The 13,868-nt window shown below is 48.1% G+C and overlaps 1 protein-coding gene across 5 annotated transcripts in view; it reads left to right on the top strand.

Annotated features, from left to right (window-relative positions):
- The window catches only part of STX16 (syntaxin 16), a 33,349-nt gene extending 19,936 nt beyond the window's left edge, over positions 1–13,413 (top strand). For 3 of the 5 annotated variants that reach the window (XM_059037161.2, XM_059037160.2, XM_067013129.1), the window contains exon 8: positions 1,999–2,979. In XM_059037161.2, coding sequence (XP_058893144.1) covers positions 1,999–2,103 — 105 coding nt within the window. In that variant the 3' untranslated portion in view covers positions 2,104–2,979. Of the gene's footprint in view, positions 1–1,998; positions 2,980–12,901 lie in introns of those variants that run through there. The other 2 variants (XR_010836535.1, XM_059037162.2) reach the window with 1 other exon arrangement.
- The last annotated feature ends 455 nt before the right edge of the window (positions 13,414–13,868 follow it).

Genomic DNA, 13,868 nt, shown 5'->3' with positions numbered 1-13,868 from the left:
TATTTGTTAAAATAGGTGTTGAGCATCCTGTCTGCTTGTTGCTGCTGACGCAGGGCTCTTTGTTGTGATACTTTTCTGATAAATTGCTGGTGGGGATTCATTCTGGAGGAGATAAAAATCTAATTTTCCCTTTTAATTACCGCAGTATATCTGTGTACTACCTTGAGGAAAGAGTAGTTTGTTGAAGCGAGAGTATTAGCTCTCTTATTCTTTGCTAATGATAAAGTGGCTGTTTCAGGAATGTTTTTCACGATATTTGTTAAAAATAAATGGAAAACATCTTAAAAATCTTGTAATGAGTTATGAGAAACATACACATAACGCTGCTGAGTGGCCCTCATATATAATTGGGTACATGTTTTCTTTAAAAGGAATGTAATACTTCACAAATAAAATAAATTGTGTCCGTTTCGTCATGTCTTTGAGACCTAGCAGTGTTCCTGGCCATATGTAATGGTCGTTTTTCTGACTCCCTAATGTACTTCTCTATCACCTTTCTGAAACCAGCCACTTCCTGTGGCAGAGATGGCCGTATCTGACAGTAGCGTCAGGTTTGCAGAAAGACCTCGCACAGGTCTCACCAGAAGCCCTTCACTGCCTCTTCCACGTGCTTTTGTCACCACGTGCCGGGTGGGGATGGCGCTCCAGCATATGCTGAGAAAGAAGAGGCTTGCCTTGTACACGCAGAGGGCTTTTTAAGCGTTGGGTTCATTCGGTTGCCAAGCTTTGTGTATTAAAAGAGTGAAAACTAACTTTAGTTTGTCACTCTGTAATGCCCGGGCTTTCATATGCTGTTGAATTGTGCATCGGTTTTGAAGTTTCTTAAATAAAAACTAGTGAAACTTGTTTTTTTGATATAACACAGATAAAGGGAAAAAGCTTTCTCTGCGGGAGTGTACAAATCCAGTGGGAACTAAACATTTTGTTTAAGGTTCTACTTTATAAACCATTTTGAGAGGTTTCAAAGTATATCATGCATTTGGTGTCAGCTTCCGTGGTGTTGCAGGTTACTTGTTAGAAAACTGAGCACGCGCCGTCCTCTTCCTCCAGGCACGGCTGGCCGTTGCCCTGGCGGTCAGCTCATCTGAGGCTGATGGAGCCTCGGGAGCTGCTTCACACGGGCCGGGCTCTGCAGTCTGCGCTGAGGTTTCCTCCTGTGGCTGAGTGGCTCCTGGTGGGCGGGCAGGCTCTCTTAGGCAACAGGCGTCCTGGTCAGAAGGCGGGTGGGGACGGGGAAGTAGGGCAGAGGAGGTTGCACGTTCTGAGCGGGTACGGCCTCAGGCTGTCTCCTGGCGTTCACCTTCACGTGAAGCAGCGCTGTCCACGGAAGGGCAGGACGTGCTCTCCCCGACGTGGACAGGGACACGCTCACGACGCCTTCTCCCCTCTCCTCTCTGTGGGTCACGTGCTGCGCCACGGGCGTGTGTGTCACCACGCGCACAGAACTGGACTCGGTGGGTTCTTTCTGCGCTTGACACCACAGGGCCAACTTTCCTGTTTCTACCGCGAAGGTTGAATTTCTTCTTGTTCCCAAACTCAGAGGAGGCAGAAAACAAGCTGCTTTGGGACCCTCGGTTCCATCCCTGCTGGCCGTGGTAACTGTAGCCAGGTGTTCGGTTTCTTAGTGAAGGAGCTGTGCGTTCATCCAGAGAACTGTGTCCGGAAGCCAGAGGCTTCTGTTGAAAGAGTGGGTCCTTGCGGTCAGTGGAAGGGGAGGTAAGGAGAAGCGGCCCACAGGGATCTGAAAGCACAGCCTTCGGCCTCTCCGGCGGCCTCCGTGTGATGGCGGGTCCCCAGCGCGGGCGGTAGCGAAGCCGGGGTCATGGGACTCGTGTGGATTGAACTCGCGGGAGCTGAGGGCAGGGGTCGCCGTGATGGGGCCGGTGGCAGAGGTGTCGGGCGTGTGGGCGCAGCCAGAGGCCTAGGACTGCAAACGAGCGCGGCGTGATTTGGGATCGTGGGGAAAATGACGGCCTTTTCTCCCCCCTCTTTCTGTAGGCAGAGCGGTATCAAAAGAAGAATCGGAAGATGCTTGTGATTTTAATATTATTTGTCCTCGTCGCTGTCCTCATTGTTGTCCTCGTCGGCGTGAAGTCGCACTGAGCAGCGTTGGGTCGGTGTGTGAGGCCCGCGCGGACCCGGCTGCGCGGGCCCGGCGCCCGCGGGTTCCTGCGGAGGTGCGGCCCCGGGCCCGGCGGGGCCGCGAGCATCTCCACGGACTCCTCCGCGCAGCCGTGCTCACGCGCGGGGAAGGGGCTTCTGCTTTTCCTTCACTGTCAGCGCTTGAAGGACCCTGGACGCTGCTGCAGATGAGAGATGGGTTCTCTCTTCAGTTATGATATATTTTGTTTTAGACAGAGAAAACGGGTTGAAGGTTTACAGGCCTCCTCAAGCTGTTCAATATAGTATATATCTGTATATGCTATTTTTTTTAGCAGTCATGTCTGAGCAGCATGTTAAAATAACTTTTGGAAAAATTTTTTTTAAACCGTCTGGTTTTTAAGAAATTTGGTACCAAAAATTTATGAGTAAAGGCAAAAATGCCTCTTCATTTTTCTCTATATATTTTCCAGTTGAAAACAAACTGAGAAGTCCTTTAAGAATTTATCATCCATTCCCCCGTTAACTTAATTTAGCTTTTCCATCGCTGTTAATGATCAGAGTAACAAAGTGTGAAAAATAAGAAACCATCATTGACGTTAATTAACACATTTTTAGATGGGCCAGTTAAAGCAGCTTTATAAGTTTAAATTAATTATAAATGGAGTATTCCTCATCTAAAATTTGTGCATGGCATGTTTTCCTGTAACCAAAAGGGGTTACTAAGCGAAACCACCTAAGTTTAAAAGTTGGTGATTTGAAACACCCTCACGTTGAGAGGAAGCTCGGTGGTGTTGTGAAAGTCACCAGAGCAGCCGGTGTGTCTCTGCGCTGGTCCCCCGCCGGCCTCGCTCGGCCCATTGCTTATGCGCTCGCTACTTAATGACCCGTTCAGACCAGACACCACTTAATGAACTGTGAATTTACACAGAGGCCACTCTAAATGGGTCACCCCATATAGGATTAGTGGGTCTCAAATTATTAACCAAACATCGCTCCATCTCACAGTAAAATATTCCACCGGTGGTTTGATTTATCGGCCCTTCCAGTGCCACTCACCATGCCCAGAAAGTAGGCATATTCTTGCAGTTTGTGAAAACCTCGGCTAGAAGAGCCCCTCGTTTGTGTGAGCGTGAATCAGATCGCCAAAGTAGGACTTTGTTGTTTACTTACTTATTATCACTATGGTGCTTGAATATATCCCTGGACCTGTGGAATAGTGTGGACAGTGATGACAGCTTGGAGGACTGCAGGTGTTCGCGTTTCAGTTGGTCTCGAGACACCAGTATTGCTTTCATGGTCTTTGCCTCCTTTTCAGTGGCTTTCCATTATTTTTACCTTTCTTAAAATGTTGTAAAAGAGCATGATCTCGTTAGATGTGCTGCCGTTTATTTGGACCAGTCACATAAAACGTCTCTCTAGAATTGACTCTGAAGTTATTTCCAGAAATTTAAACTCAAGCCCCGAGATTCAAGTTGTCCAAACAGATCATGGGCTTAAAACCCAGACCCCTGCCCCAGCCTTCCCTTCCCGAGTGATTTACGACGCCAGGCAGTCACTGGTTTTCTTAGTACTGATGTGGCCGTAGGAGGATCTAAAGGTGCCCCTGGCGTTTCAGGAAATAGCACGGCACTCCCTGACGGTTATTTATTGGGAAAGAAGGTCAGGGGATAAGAGTCCAGCCCCTCCTCGATCGCCCCTGAAATGGGGAGCTTCTGCGGTCCTCAAGAGTAGCTGTAGGCGTCTTCCGTCTCAACGGTTTTGACCTCATGGAGTCAAGCTGCTCCCTTGGACCAGCTGCTCCTAGGAGTGGGGCTGTCGAGATGAGGGGCTTCCCTGACCCAGACAGTCTGCGGTGGTACTATGGGTTACTGCTGAAGCTTTTCAAGTGCTGAGTCTTACTGACCTTTGAAGGGATGTGACCCATTAACAAAGGATCACTGTTCATTGGTATTTATTTTCAGTGAATAGGGTGACTAGAGTTGGGTTTTTTACCCAACTCATTTGGGTAAAACAATGAATCTGGCTAGGAATAGTTTGAAGGATCCTGTGTGGGATCCGGGCAGCTGCCCCCCGCTGACTGGATCCCGTGCAGTGCCAGCTAAAGCCCAGCCATCCACTGCCACCACTGTGTCCCAAGGTGGGGAAGTGGCCCTGAGCCCAGGCACCGCAAAACACTGTACTGTTCTGTTGGGCCTTCCCTTGTGGAAAGATCAGCAGCATTGCGGGGGCCAGGGGCAAGTTAGTAATCAGTGTCCTGGCACCTGAGGGTCCTTCTCGCCCTCCTTTTCCTGCCGACAGCTCTGGTGTTGGTGATGGCCTGTCCGGTTCCTCCCCTCGCCTGGAGGCGCCCCAAGAAGGGGACCCACAGGGGGGGGCTCCTCTGGGCCCCGCCTGGACCCCTGCCCCCTGTAACGTGCCCTGGCTGGCTCTGTTGACCAGGGCTGGAGAGGGGAAACGTAGACATTGACTGTCAGGTCCCCAAAGCTCCTGATCTTTCCCGAGAGATCGTAACTGAAAGCTACTGTCTCTTGTTTTATTAATTTGGGGTTGGGGGGGAGGTGCTGGCTCTCTCGCCATGGGTGTGAAGCCGCGTACGAAGCCGTGTACGTCTCTAATTTAACGAATTGACTGTGTTCTCTGCTAACTGAGAGAGCATTATTTATTTGTTTTGACACAAGCGCTTTCAGTGTTTTATCCTGGCTAATGGCTTCTTAAAGGTAATAAAACCCTTCCAACCTAATTGGTCAGATAAGACTTTTTTTCTTGTGTGCTTAAATAAAGCTATTAGTGAAGCGCTTCTATCTAAAATGACTTTTTTTGTCCTTTTTTAAAAACTAATTTACTGTTACTGGAAACTTTTTGTACAATAAAGCAGTCGTGCAGATTAAAGAACATCCTGCTATCCTAGTATTAATTTTAACGATGGGGTGCATGTTTTCTTCAAGCGCGTCTGTGTTTCGGGAGAGCCTGGCCTGTTCTGTGATCGTTTGAGCTGATGACTGTTTGTTTTGTGCCGAGGCCTTTGACTCAGTGTCTGAGAGTCCATCTATCTGTCTAATGGATGCCTTCAAGGGGACCAATCGATTTGCTATCCACTATACAAAAAGGCAGATAATTACTTTCCTTATGAAAATGTAAGCTTTATATACATACCAAGAAACACGGGAGGTCTTCAGATAAAACCGTAGTTCTGTGTGCCTTGTTGAGAAGTAATTCTTACACACGGGCTCCGGGAGACTTGAACTTCTAAATGACTTTGAACGTTTCCCATCCTATCAATCCGAGAATTTCAGGGGTGGTGTCTGCCAGTCGAACTCAAAGCCTGGACCGTGTTTCCCCTCGAACGTCCCGGGCTCCTCCAAGGCCGGGATGGTTCTCTGTTAACTCATCGCTGACCCTCACCCACGTACGCCTGGTGAGAGGTGCCATCGGGGCGTGGCGGGCGTGTGTCTTCCTAGCTCCACCCCAGGGTCCGCACATACACGGAAGCAGGAGCTGACTCTGCGGGCGGTCTCCTTGGGCGCCAGGCGTTCCGTCCTTGGAGGTCGCTGGTGCTCCAGGCAGCACGGCGTCTTCGGCGCCCGCTGATGCACACGGAAGAAGCAGCCGCCTCTTCCCGTGCGCTCACCTTGTCTTTGGACTAGAACCACAGCCCCCCCCAGCTTGCTTACCAGCCATTGGCTCTGTCCACGGTCGAGTCCACTCTCCGAGGATACACACCGAAGAAACGCTCCACCCTGATGGGGCCGCGGGAGAAGCGGCCCCACGCGTGGGCTCTGCCGGACGCGTGTGTTCCTTGAGCTTACGGTAAAGCCCCGTGGGTCGTGTCCCCACCGAGGTTCTGGTGGCCTTCTCTTGAGGTGGTGCTGCAGGAGTGTGCAGGTACAGTGACTGGAGACATTGCTTGCCGGGCAGAGAGCTCCTTGGGTGCTGGCCCTCAGGCGTGGCTGTGTCGTGTGTGCACCGTCGGGTGGTTCCTCCCGGGGACACACGTCGACGGTAGGAGGACAGGCTGCGTGTAGTTGCGCCTGCCAGTGTCCTGAACGTCTTCTCAGATCTGTGATCATAACCAGGAGCTGGAGCAGCCTAGAACTCTTCCTGGTTCGTCTGTCATACTTGTGTAGCCGCAGCCATCACTTGTGTGTACATTTACTGGATAGCGTGTGTCTCCACCTGCTGCCTTAACTCTGGTCGTCAGGATCCCCTGTTCTAGTCCAAGTGTGGGAACCGTGTGGAGCAACTGGCTCGCCGTCTCCACGGGTCGGACATTCATTAGTTGGGCGCGGAGGATGGGATGGTGCTAATTCATTGGCTAGTTATCCTAAGTGTCCTCTCCTCCGAAGACTTAGAGGGGCAGACTCGGTTTGTTTGACGTTAGCTACACTTTGAAACTCAGCACTGCGCACACGTGGACACGTGGGCCCGAGGTGTAGATCCCTGGGTGTGTGAGCCCTTTAAAAACTCCTGGTTTCCTCTCTCCAAGTTCCCTCGACCACCCAGATGCCACCTCTAACCTTGCTGCCTGATGTTTCTGTTTAGTTTTGTTTTTAAATTGGGCGGCAACAACCTCCTTCGAAATGATGGGTGTTCGAACTAATGAGGGTGCCGGTTGCGGGCACGTAGAGCCTCTGCTCGTCTGAAGATGCCTCCGATTCAGGACTTGGAGTTGGACGGTGGGCGTCAGCCGTGCGCACCCCGTCCCCCGAATCCACGCCACCCCCACGGCGGGCTGGGCCTTCCTCCAACACAAAGGGACGTTCCACAGCCTCACATGGCAGGGACTTGTGTACAATTATCTGGTCAGTTGAGGCAAAAGAAAATAACCATTTGTCCCATTGTCCAAATGAGCTCTCTGGCCTGTCCTGAATGTTCAAGATAATCGTGTGGGCCCCCGTTTCAGCTCTGTAATCTGGCTAAAATGGATCATTTAAGTGAGACGCCACTCAACGCAATGCACATTTAAATCGGGCTTAGTTAAGCTAGACCACTGGGTTTAGCGATTTCTGTTTCTCAGCTGTCACGCTAGAATTGCTTTTTAGCTCATTGGCCAAATTCCGCCGTTAGGAATCACTATTTCTCTCATTTTATAGTTGTTGTGATGGAAGCAGAAGGGCTCTGGTTTGCATCGTTTGGTCTCTCCTTCTCAGAGGAAGTGCTGAGGGAATCAAATGGTTGTTTGGGGATTTTTTTTTAAACTTGGTGTTCTGATTCGGCACCGTAATAGACCTCCATTTTCATCAGCTGTTGGGGAAATAGAGCAGCCCCCCTTCTCTCTGCCAAACCTCCCCCTTTTCCGGATGGGGAAACCGAGGGCCGACTGAGGGCTTGCCAAGGCCACAAGACTAGTGGAACCCACGGCGGGAACTAGAATCTTCGACTTCCCAGTTTCCAGACCAGTGTTGTTTCTGCTTATGCCGTTTTCATTGTTCATTTCTTTCCATAAAATTAAATGACCTTCTTCCAGAAAGATTTAATGGTCGAGATGTGATTTGGTAAAAGCTTCCTCAAGGATTTTTTTTTTTTCTTATTACGAAGATTAGAGCAGACTGAGGCTAAGAGAGATTTGCAAACAGCGGTATGTCATTACCCTGAGCTCAGTTTTTCGTGTAATTGGTGTGAAGAGCTGGCTGCTGGTGACGCCGATGACTGAGGCAGCCGCCCGGCAGACGGTAATGCTGCGTTTGTGACATGCGCCTCGGTGTGCGTACGCGTCCACCTGCGGTCGTCGGTGTAAAAGGTGTACGTCTGCATAAAACGCTGACCACGATGGATCGTGTCACGTTGACGTTGTAAATAATAAAAAATAGTCTCGAGCAGAACTGATTTTACAATTGCCTGCGAATGTAGCGCTTCATTTCCACGCTAGGCAGTGGGTAGAAATTGATTTTTTTTTTTAATCCAATTAAGCCTCAAGGTTGGTTATCCATTTAAAAGGTCGGCTGAGTTAAACGATGACAGTACCTTCAGTTCATGCTAATAATTAAATTTACACAGGACTTCAACACTTACGTCGTGCCTCGTGGAGGCACCCGTCGTGTGTTTTTGCACAACAGCGGCAGGCGAAAGTCCCCGGCGAAGGTGCAGACGCACAGCAGATCGTGCACCCTGACTTGCTAAGTCCCAGAGCTGGCTGCCATCCAGCCCTGTCACTCCTTCCCCTCGGACTGCCGCAGCCCCCCGCACCTGACACTGTACCCCGCCCACCTCTCCTCTCCCTGTTCTATGGCCCCCGCAGTACTGGAGGATGGAGAGTAGCCTCTCATTTAAAGGAAAGGAAAAAAAAAAAGAGGGGAACTCTTGGTATATACACTACTTGGTTTCATGTGCTGCTGAATTTATAATGTAACAAATCCATCATGTTTTTAAAATAGTACTTTATAGTGCGTATTTACTACATGTTCCCACCATTTTAAGAAAAAGACTTCAGAATGTCTTTTTATGGTTCTCATAGGTGATCCTTAAGTGTTACTGCATTTATGAAGATGTTAGGAGAACCACAGACCTGACTGGAATGCGTTTTACTGTTTGGGTTATAATGTCACTCAAGTTTCATAAATCACCGAGAAGGGATAAGTGATCGGATTTCAAACCTAGCATTTTAACCTGCATTGGAGTACACGCAAGCCTGCTTCATCTTTGTGCTTCCATGACTAGGAACCGGCCCAAAATATGGAGCCTTCCAGAATCAGTGAGAAAAAAATAACTGACTTTCCTTCTCGTGGGCCTTAAAAAAAAAAAACGCCCAACAATTTCTGGTTAATTTTTCCCTTCCCCAGCCTTACCTCCACACTGCTCAGCGATACCAAAATCATCAGCAACGGATTCGGGATTCGTTTCTACTTTTTAAGAGATCCACATTTAGATACTAAGATAGACGTGTTGCTTTACACAAGAGCGTTTCTGGAAAAAAAAAAAAAAAACTGTGACTCAGGGTTTTGAAGACTGAGTCATTTTCAAGGCACTCGAGAAGCCTACTCCTTCAGAGGATCCTATAAGGGAAGCTTTTCCTAAAGAAACGATTTCTTGATCAAAATAAACACGGACCCCTCATTGCGCTTTCCTATACATCTCCATTTTATATGCTGAGTTTGCTCCAAGGAATGTAGAACCACGTTTGGTCTGTTAATGATTTTTCTGTCTTATTTCCTTCAGCCACCCCATCCCCAGCTCCAGGTCTTCAATATGCCCTTGAAAACTTCTACAACCGCAAAAATAATTTTGCTGGTGTTGAGAAGTAAATAGAAATTTAGATCCTGAGACATGAGGGTCATTACTACCTGACACTCTCCCCTTCCTGGGAGAATAATTCAGGCTGCCAGCACGGCCAGGGAGCTCCGAGAGCAACTCATTCAGCCCTCATTTTAGCGAGAAGCCCTGAAGACTGATGTTAAGAAGGGATGCTTTTTGTTGTTAATAAATGATTCTGCTAGTAACATGTTGATTAACCGATTCTGTCATCCCGCTGATCCTGGAAGGTAAAAACACACACAGGACTTGAGATGAGACTACAAAATGTGCTTTTAAAGCAAAGCGCAAAAGATGACGTGCACTACGCTATCTTTTGTGTAAGATCCATGAATGTACATATAATCTTTCTTTTTTTTTTCAAAAGGAAACGAGAAAGATAAACTAAAAAGCAATAAAAATGGTTACTGTGGGAGAACGTGGAAAGGGGTGGAAGGGACGGGAGATTTCTTTGAGCATTCCTTTTCACAGCTTCATCTCTTGAACCATACAAATGTTTTATGTGTTCAAAAACTGAAAATGTAAAAAAAAAAAAAAAAAAAAAAAAAAAACCAAAAAACCAAAAACTAGAAAACAGCTGTAAAACAAAGAATGTTGCCCACCAGCCAGTTCTACCTACCGTACACCCTGAAAGGAATTCGGGGTGGAGATCAGGAATGAGGCCCTCTGTGTTCTGGGAAAACACGGAGAACAGGCCCTCAGATAGTTAGATATTTTCAGGAGAAAATTTCATGAACCTAGATTCTTGTATCTTCCCATACTTGGACAAGTGCTGAAATCTTGAACTGAGATACCCGTTTCTCGTGACGAATAGTAACCTTCTAGCAAGACGTGTGCCTGATCGCACCTGCTACTTCTCCAGTGTCACACATATACTGACAGCTCCCCCCACCCCACCTCTTTGGAGCAGTTCCTCAGAGCTCCTGGGCTAGAGTCCTCAGTGAGTCCCCAAATAGAACTGAACTCACGGCTCTCACATTGTGCATTTCTACTTCAGTTGACCCAGCAAACCCTTATGTTGAATACAAACAGAAACAGGAATCTAGATGGACATCAGATAGACAGACCACACAAACACGAAGTAAAATTTGAATCTATCAGTGGGATACATTCTAAGAACATGAAGGAAGAAAGGAAGAAGGGAGGGAGGGAGGAAGGGAGGAAGGAAGGAAGGAATCTTGATGTGGTAGTTTTGTTGTCAGGAGTGGAGGCTATTTGGTGAGAGTTGTGGGAAAGAACAACTGAGTATCCCTATAAAACAAATTCTACAGCTGTCCTCTAAAAGGATTGTGAGCAATGACATCCAAGGAGCTGTGAGCTCCCCTGGAATGCAGTTCTGGGTTTCTCAATAGGAAGCTCTTTCTTACCAGCCATTCCCCCAACCAAAAGGAAACAGCGTTCCTTGGAGAAGTGGCTGGCTGTAGATGTGGGGCAAGGAAGGGACACTGTGAGCCCAGGGGTCATCTTATTCCAGAAAGGACAGAAGTACACAAAAACCGATACGGACAAAGGAAAAAGACACGGGAGGCTGCCTGCTGGGCTCTCATCGGCCTAAGTGGAGACGCTTGGAGCAGAGATGCTGAAAGATACCCACTTAACGTACGTCCTCAGTGGGGGAAAGGCCGGCGTCCTGGGCTTGCAGCCACTGCAGTCGCCCAGGCCCTGTCTTGGGTTCAGTGCTCTTCTGTCGCCATCTTGAAAAAGAGGCTCTGCATTTTCATTTTTGCCCTAGACCTCCACAGGTGATGGTCTTCTTTACTCAAGAATACCAGGCAGCAAGTGCAGAAGGGATGAGATAGCTGGAAAATAACCATGCTGCAGCCAGTTCTTGATGCAGGCAGAGATCATTACTGGATTTGAAAGCCGTGGGGGAAAGGTTGTCAGGAAACAGAACGTTCTCATAGTCTCAGAGTGTCACTCCACGCATTATAAAGAGGAAGCTGATTTCCATTCTGTTCGGTATAAAGGGGGAAGTGTACCTTTACCATGAAGAGATCTGGCCGACCCCACTTAAACCAAGTTACCAGCCTTGACCAGTAAGGCGAGACAACCTAGGTTATGTGGTTCCTGATGGGGCACAGTGGGAAACACAATGTGCATTGTTGCCAAAAACATCCAACCCGGATCTAATCATAAGGAAACCATCAGAGGAATCCAGACTGTGGGGACCTTCTGTGAGATGCGTCAATGTCAGGAAAGACAAAGGCAGGGATTGTTCTGGATTAAAGGAGACCAAAGAGCCTTGACAACCAAGCAGAACGCCTGATCCTTACTTGGATTCTGGATTTAAAAAGAAAAGGCCATGAAGGACATTTGGGGGACAATTAAAGAAGTTTCAGTGGGAACTGCGTGTTAGATGATAGCACGGCTTCTATGTTAAATTTCCATGGCTGTTGTCATCATGGGGGCTGCTGTCCCTGTTCCTAAGAGGGACGCACAGAGGCATTTAGGGTTAAGTGTGTGCAGCTAACTTCACATGATGCAAAGAAAAATACCTATATATACACCCATCCACACCCATCCACATATATATGAACCTAGGTGAAGGGTGTACAAGCATTCATTGTACTGGTTTTTCAACTCTTCCATAAGTTCATGCATTTTTCAAAAAAGTGTTTAGGGAAATGTGATTTTTATGGCAATTAGTTAATTTTCAATCCTTGAGGGAATGTACAAATCTTCTAGTTGGCACGTCTGACGCAGTATTTACAAAATGGAACTGGGAGGCTCCCTGAGGTCCAGGCGTGGTGGTGGAGGGCACACGCTGGACACAGGCAGCCTCCAGGGAGGTCATGCACGGGTCACCCACCACCTTTCTTGGATGGGGGCTCACTTCCAGGCCAGCTGCTCCATGGAGGGAGGTGGCTGGAGCCGAGCCTTCCTCTGCGTCCTCTGGGCACACAAAGCAGCAAGTCATTCTCAACCAGGAACGAGCCCTCCCTTGATTTCACGTTGGTCCTGACTGAGGCACGTCCACTGCCTTTCAGTGGCCCGCAAGGTCAAGTCCAAAGGCCGGGGCTCAGCATACATCTCACGCACACTTTATGTGCCGCCGCCACGGGAGCCACGGTGGTTCCAGAATGGCCCGTGCCCGTTAGTTAGTAGTACTTTGGGTCTTCGTGTGAACGGTTCCCTTGTCAGGGATCATACTGCCTGGCACACCTGCCCTCAAGACCCAGCTCAAATATCTCATCCAAACCCAGTCTTCTCCCAGTGGCTGGATTTCTTGGTTTTACTGCTGTGTTTGTTCCCTCACCCCTGTGCGTGCGCGCGCACACACACACACACACACACGCACACACACACACACATACACACACACACACTGCTGCACATCCCCAAAGCCTGAACTGGCCTGAAGTTCTTCAGAACTGGTACTCAGATATTTTGATTTTATATAGGTAAACTCTGGCATGAAATTAACACGTAAATGTACATTTCATACACCGAGAGCCATCTTACATGATATGACTTAAGAATTATGTTCTAGTATGTGACCTGTACCAACAAACTTCCTAATATGTCCTGGGAACTTTATTCTGATTTCTTCCAGAAGTTTTTAGTCTTTTCCTCAACTCCTAACTTAAAAGTCTGAAGACCCAGTTGAGTTTGGAACGAGTTTCAAGTCATCAAAAAACGTGAGTTACTCCTTGGGTTGCATTAAAGAGCCTGGTAAGTTGTTTTAAATTTTCATTTTTTAAGAAAATTAAATTGAGGTGAATTTTTCATTGACAGTGAAATATATACTAAGCTCTGGATTAATACCTTCATAAAAATTTATCTAAACAAAGTGGGGCCTGTCCTATTTATGTTGAAGTCTGCAAAGTCTGCAGTGAAAAGGGGAAAGTACTTCCCTGGAATATAGTTATATCTGTCACAAGCGGCATCTTGAGGAAATTGGCAGGCGTTAGGAGTGGAATAATTCCTTAGTGTTCTGTTTAGTTTGGATTTCTTCGATTCAGGGGTGGCTTAAAACCAGAATCAGGAGTATCTGCTTCTAACAAGCATCTAACGTTTTCTCTTGCTTTGTGTACGTAAGTGTTCAATAAATGTTGGTTGCATTGCATTATCTTGTTCACCCTTTACTGGGGCCATCGAGGTTATCCAGTCTATTCTTAAATATGGAAGAATTCTAAAGGGAAAGATGGTCTACCAGCAGTTTCTCTGCCCCCTTCCCGCCCCCTAACTCCCTGTACACAAACACTGCCAGATCTGGCTTTCTGAAATGCGGCTTGGATCCTCCCTCAGTTTGCAAAAGTCTATGGATTGAATCAAAGACTCCCTGGTCCCCCTGACCCCGCTTCTTCCCTAGTCTCTGGCAACCCAATGCTCTTACACTCTGGTCTCAGAGCCCCGTGGACACGGGGGTCCGTGCCTCCCCCATCCCCGTCCCGTCCCATCCCGTTAGCCTGTGCAAGTCCTATTTCATCCATCAGGGCAGGGCTTAACATCCCTCACCTTCCAGGAGGCCCTCCCCCCCACCCTGCCCCCAAGTGCCCCACACGCCTGTCTACAGCATA

Source organism: Kogia breviceps, chromosome 14, assembly GCF_026419965.1.
Source record: "Kogia breviceps isolate mKogBre1 chromosome 14, mKogBre1 haplotype 1, whole genome shotgun sequence".
NCBI classification, from domain to species: Eukaryota; Metazoa; Chordata; class Mammalia; order Artiodactyla; family Physeteridae; genus Kogia; species Kogia breviceps.
This window is presented reverse-complemented; position numbering and strand designations above follow the sequence as displayed.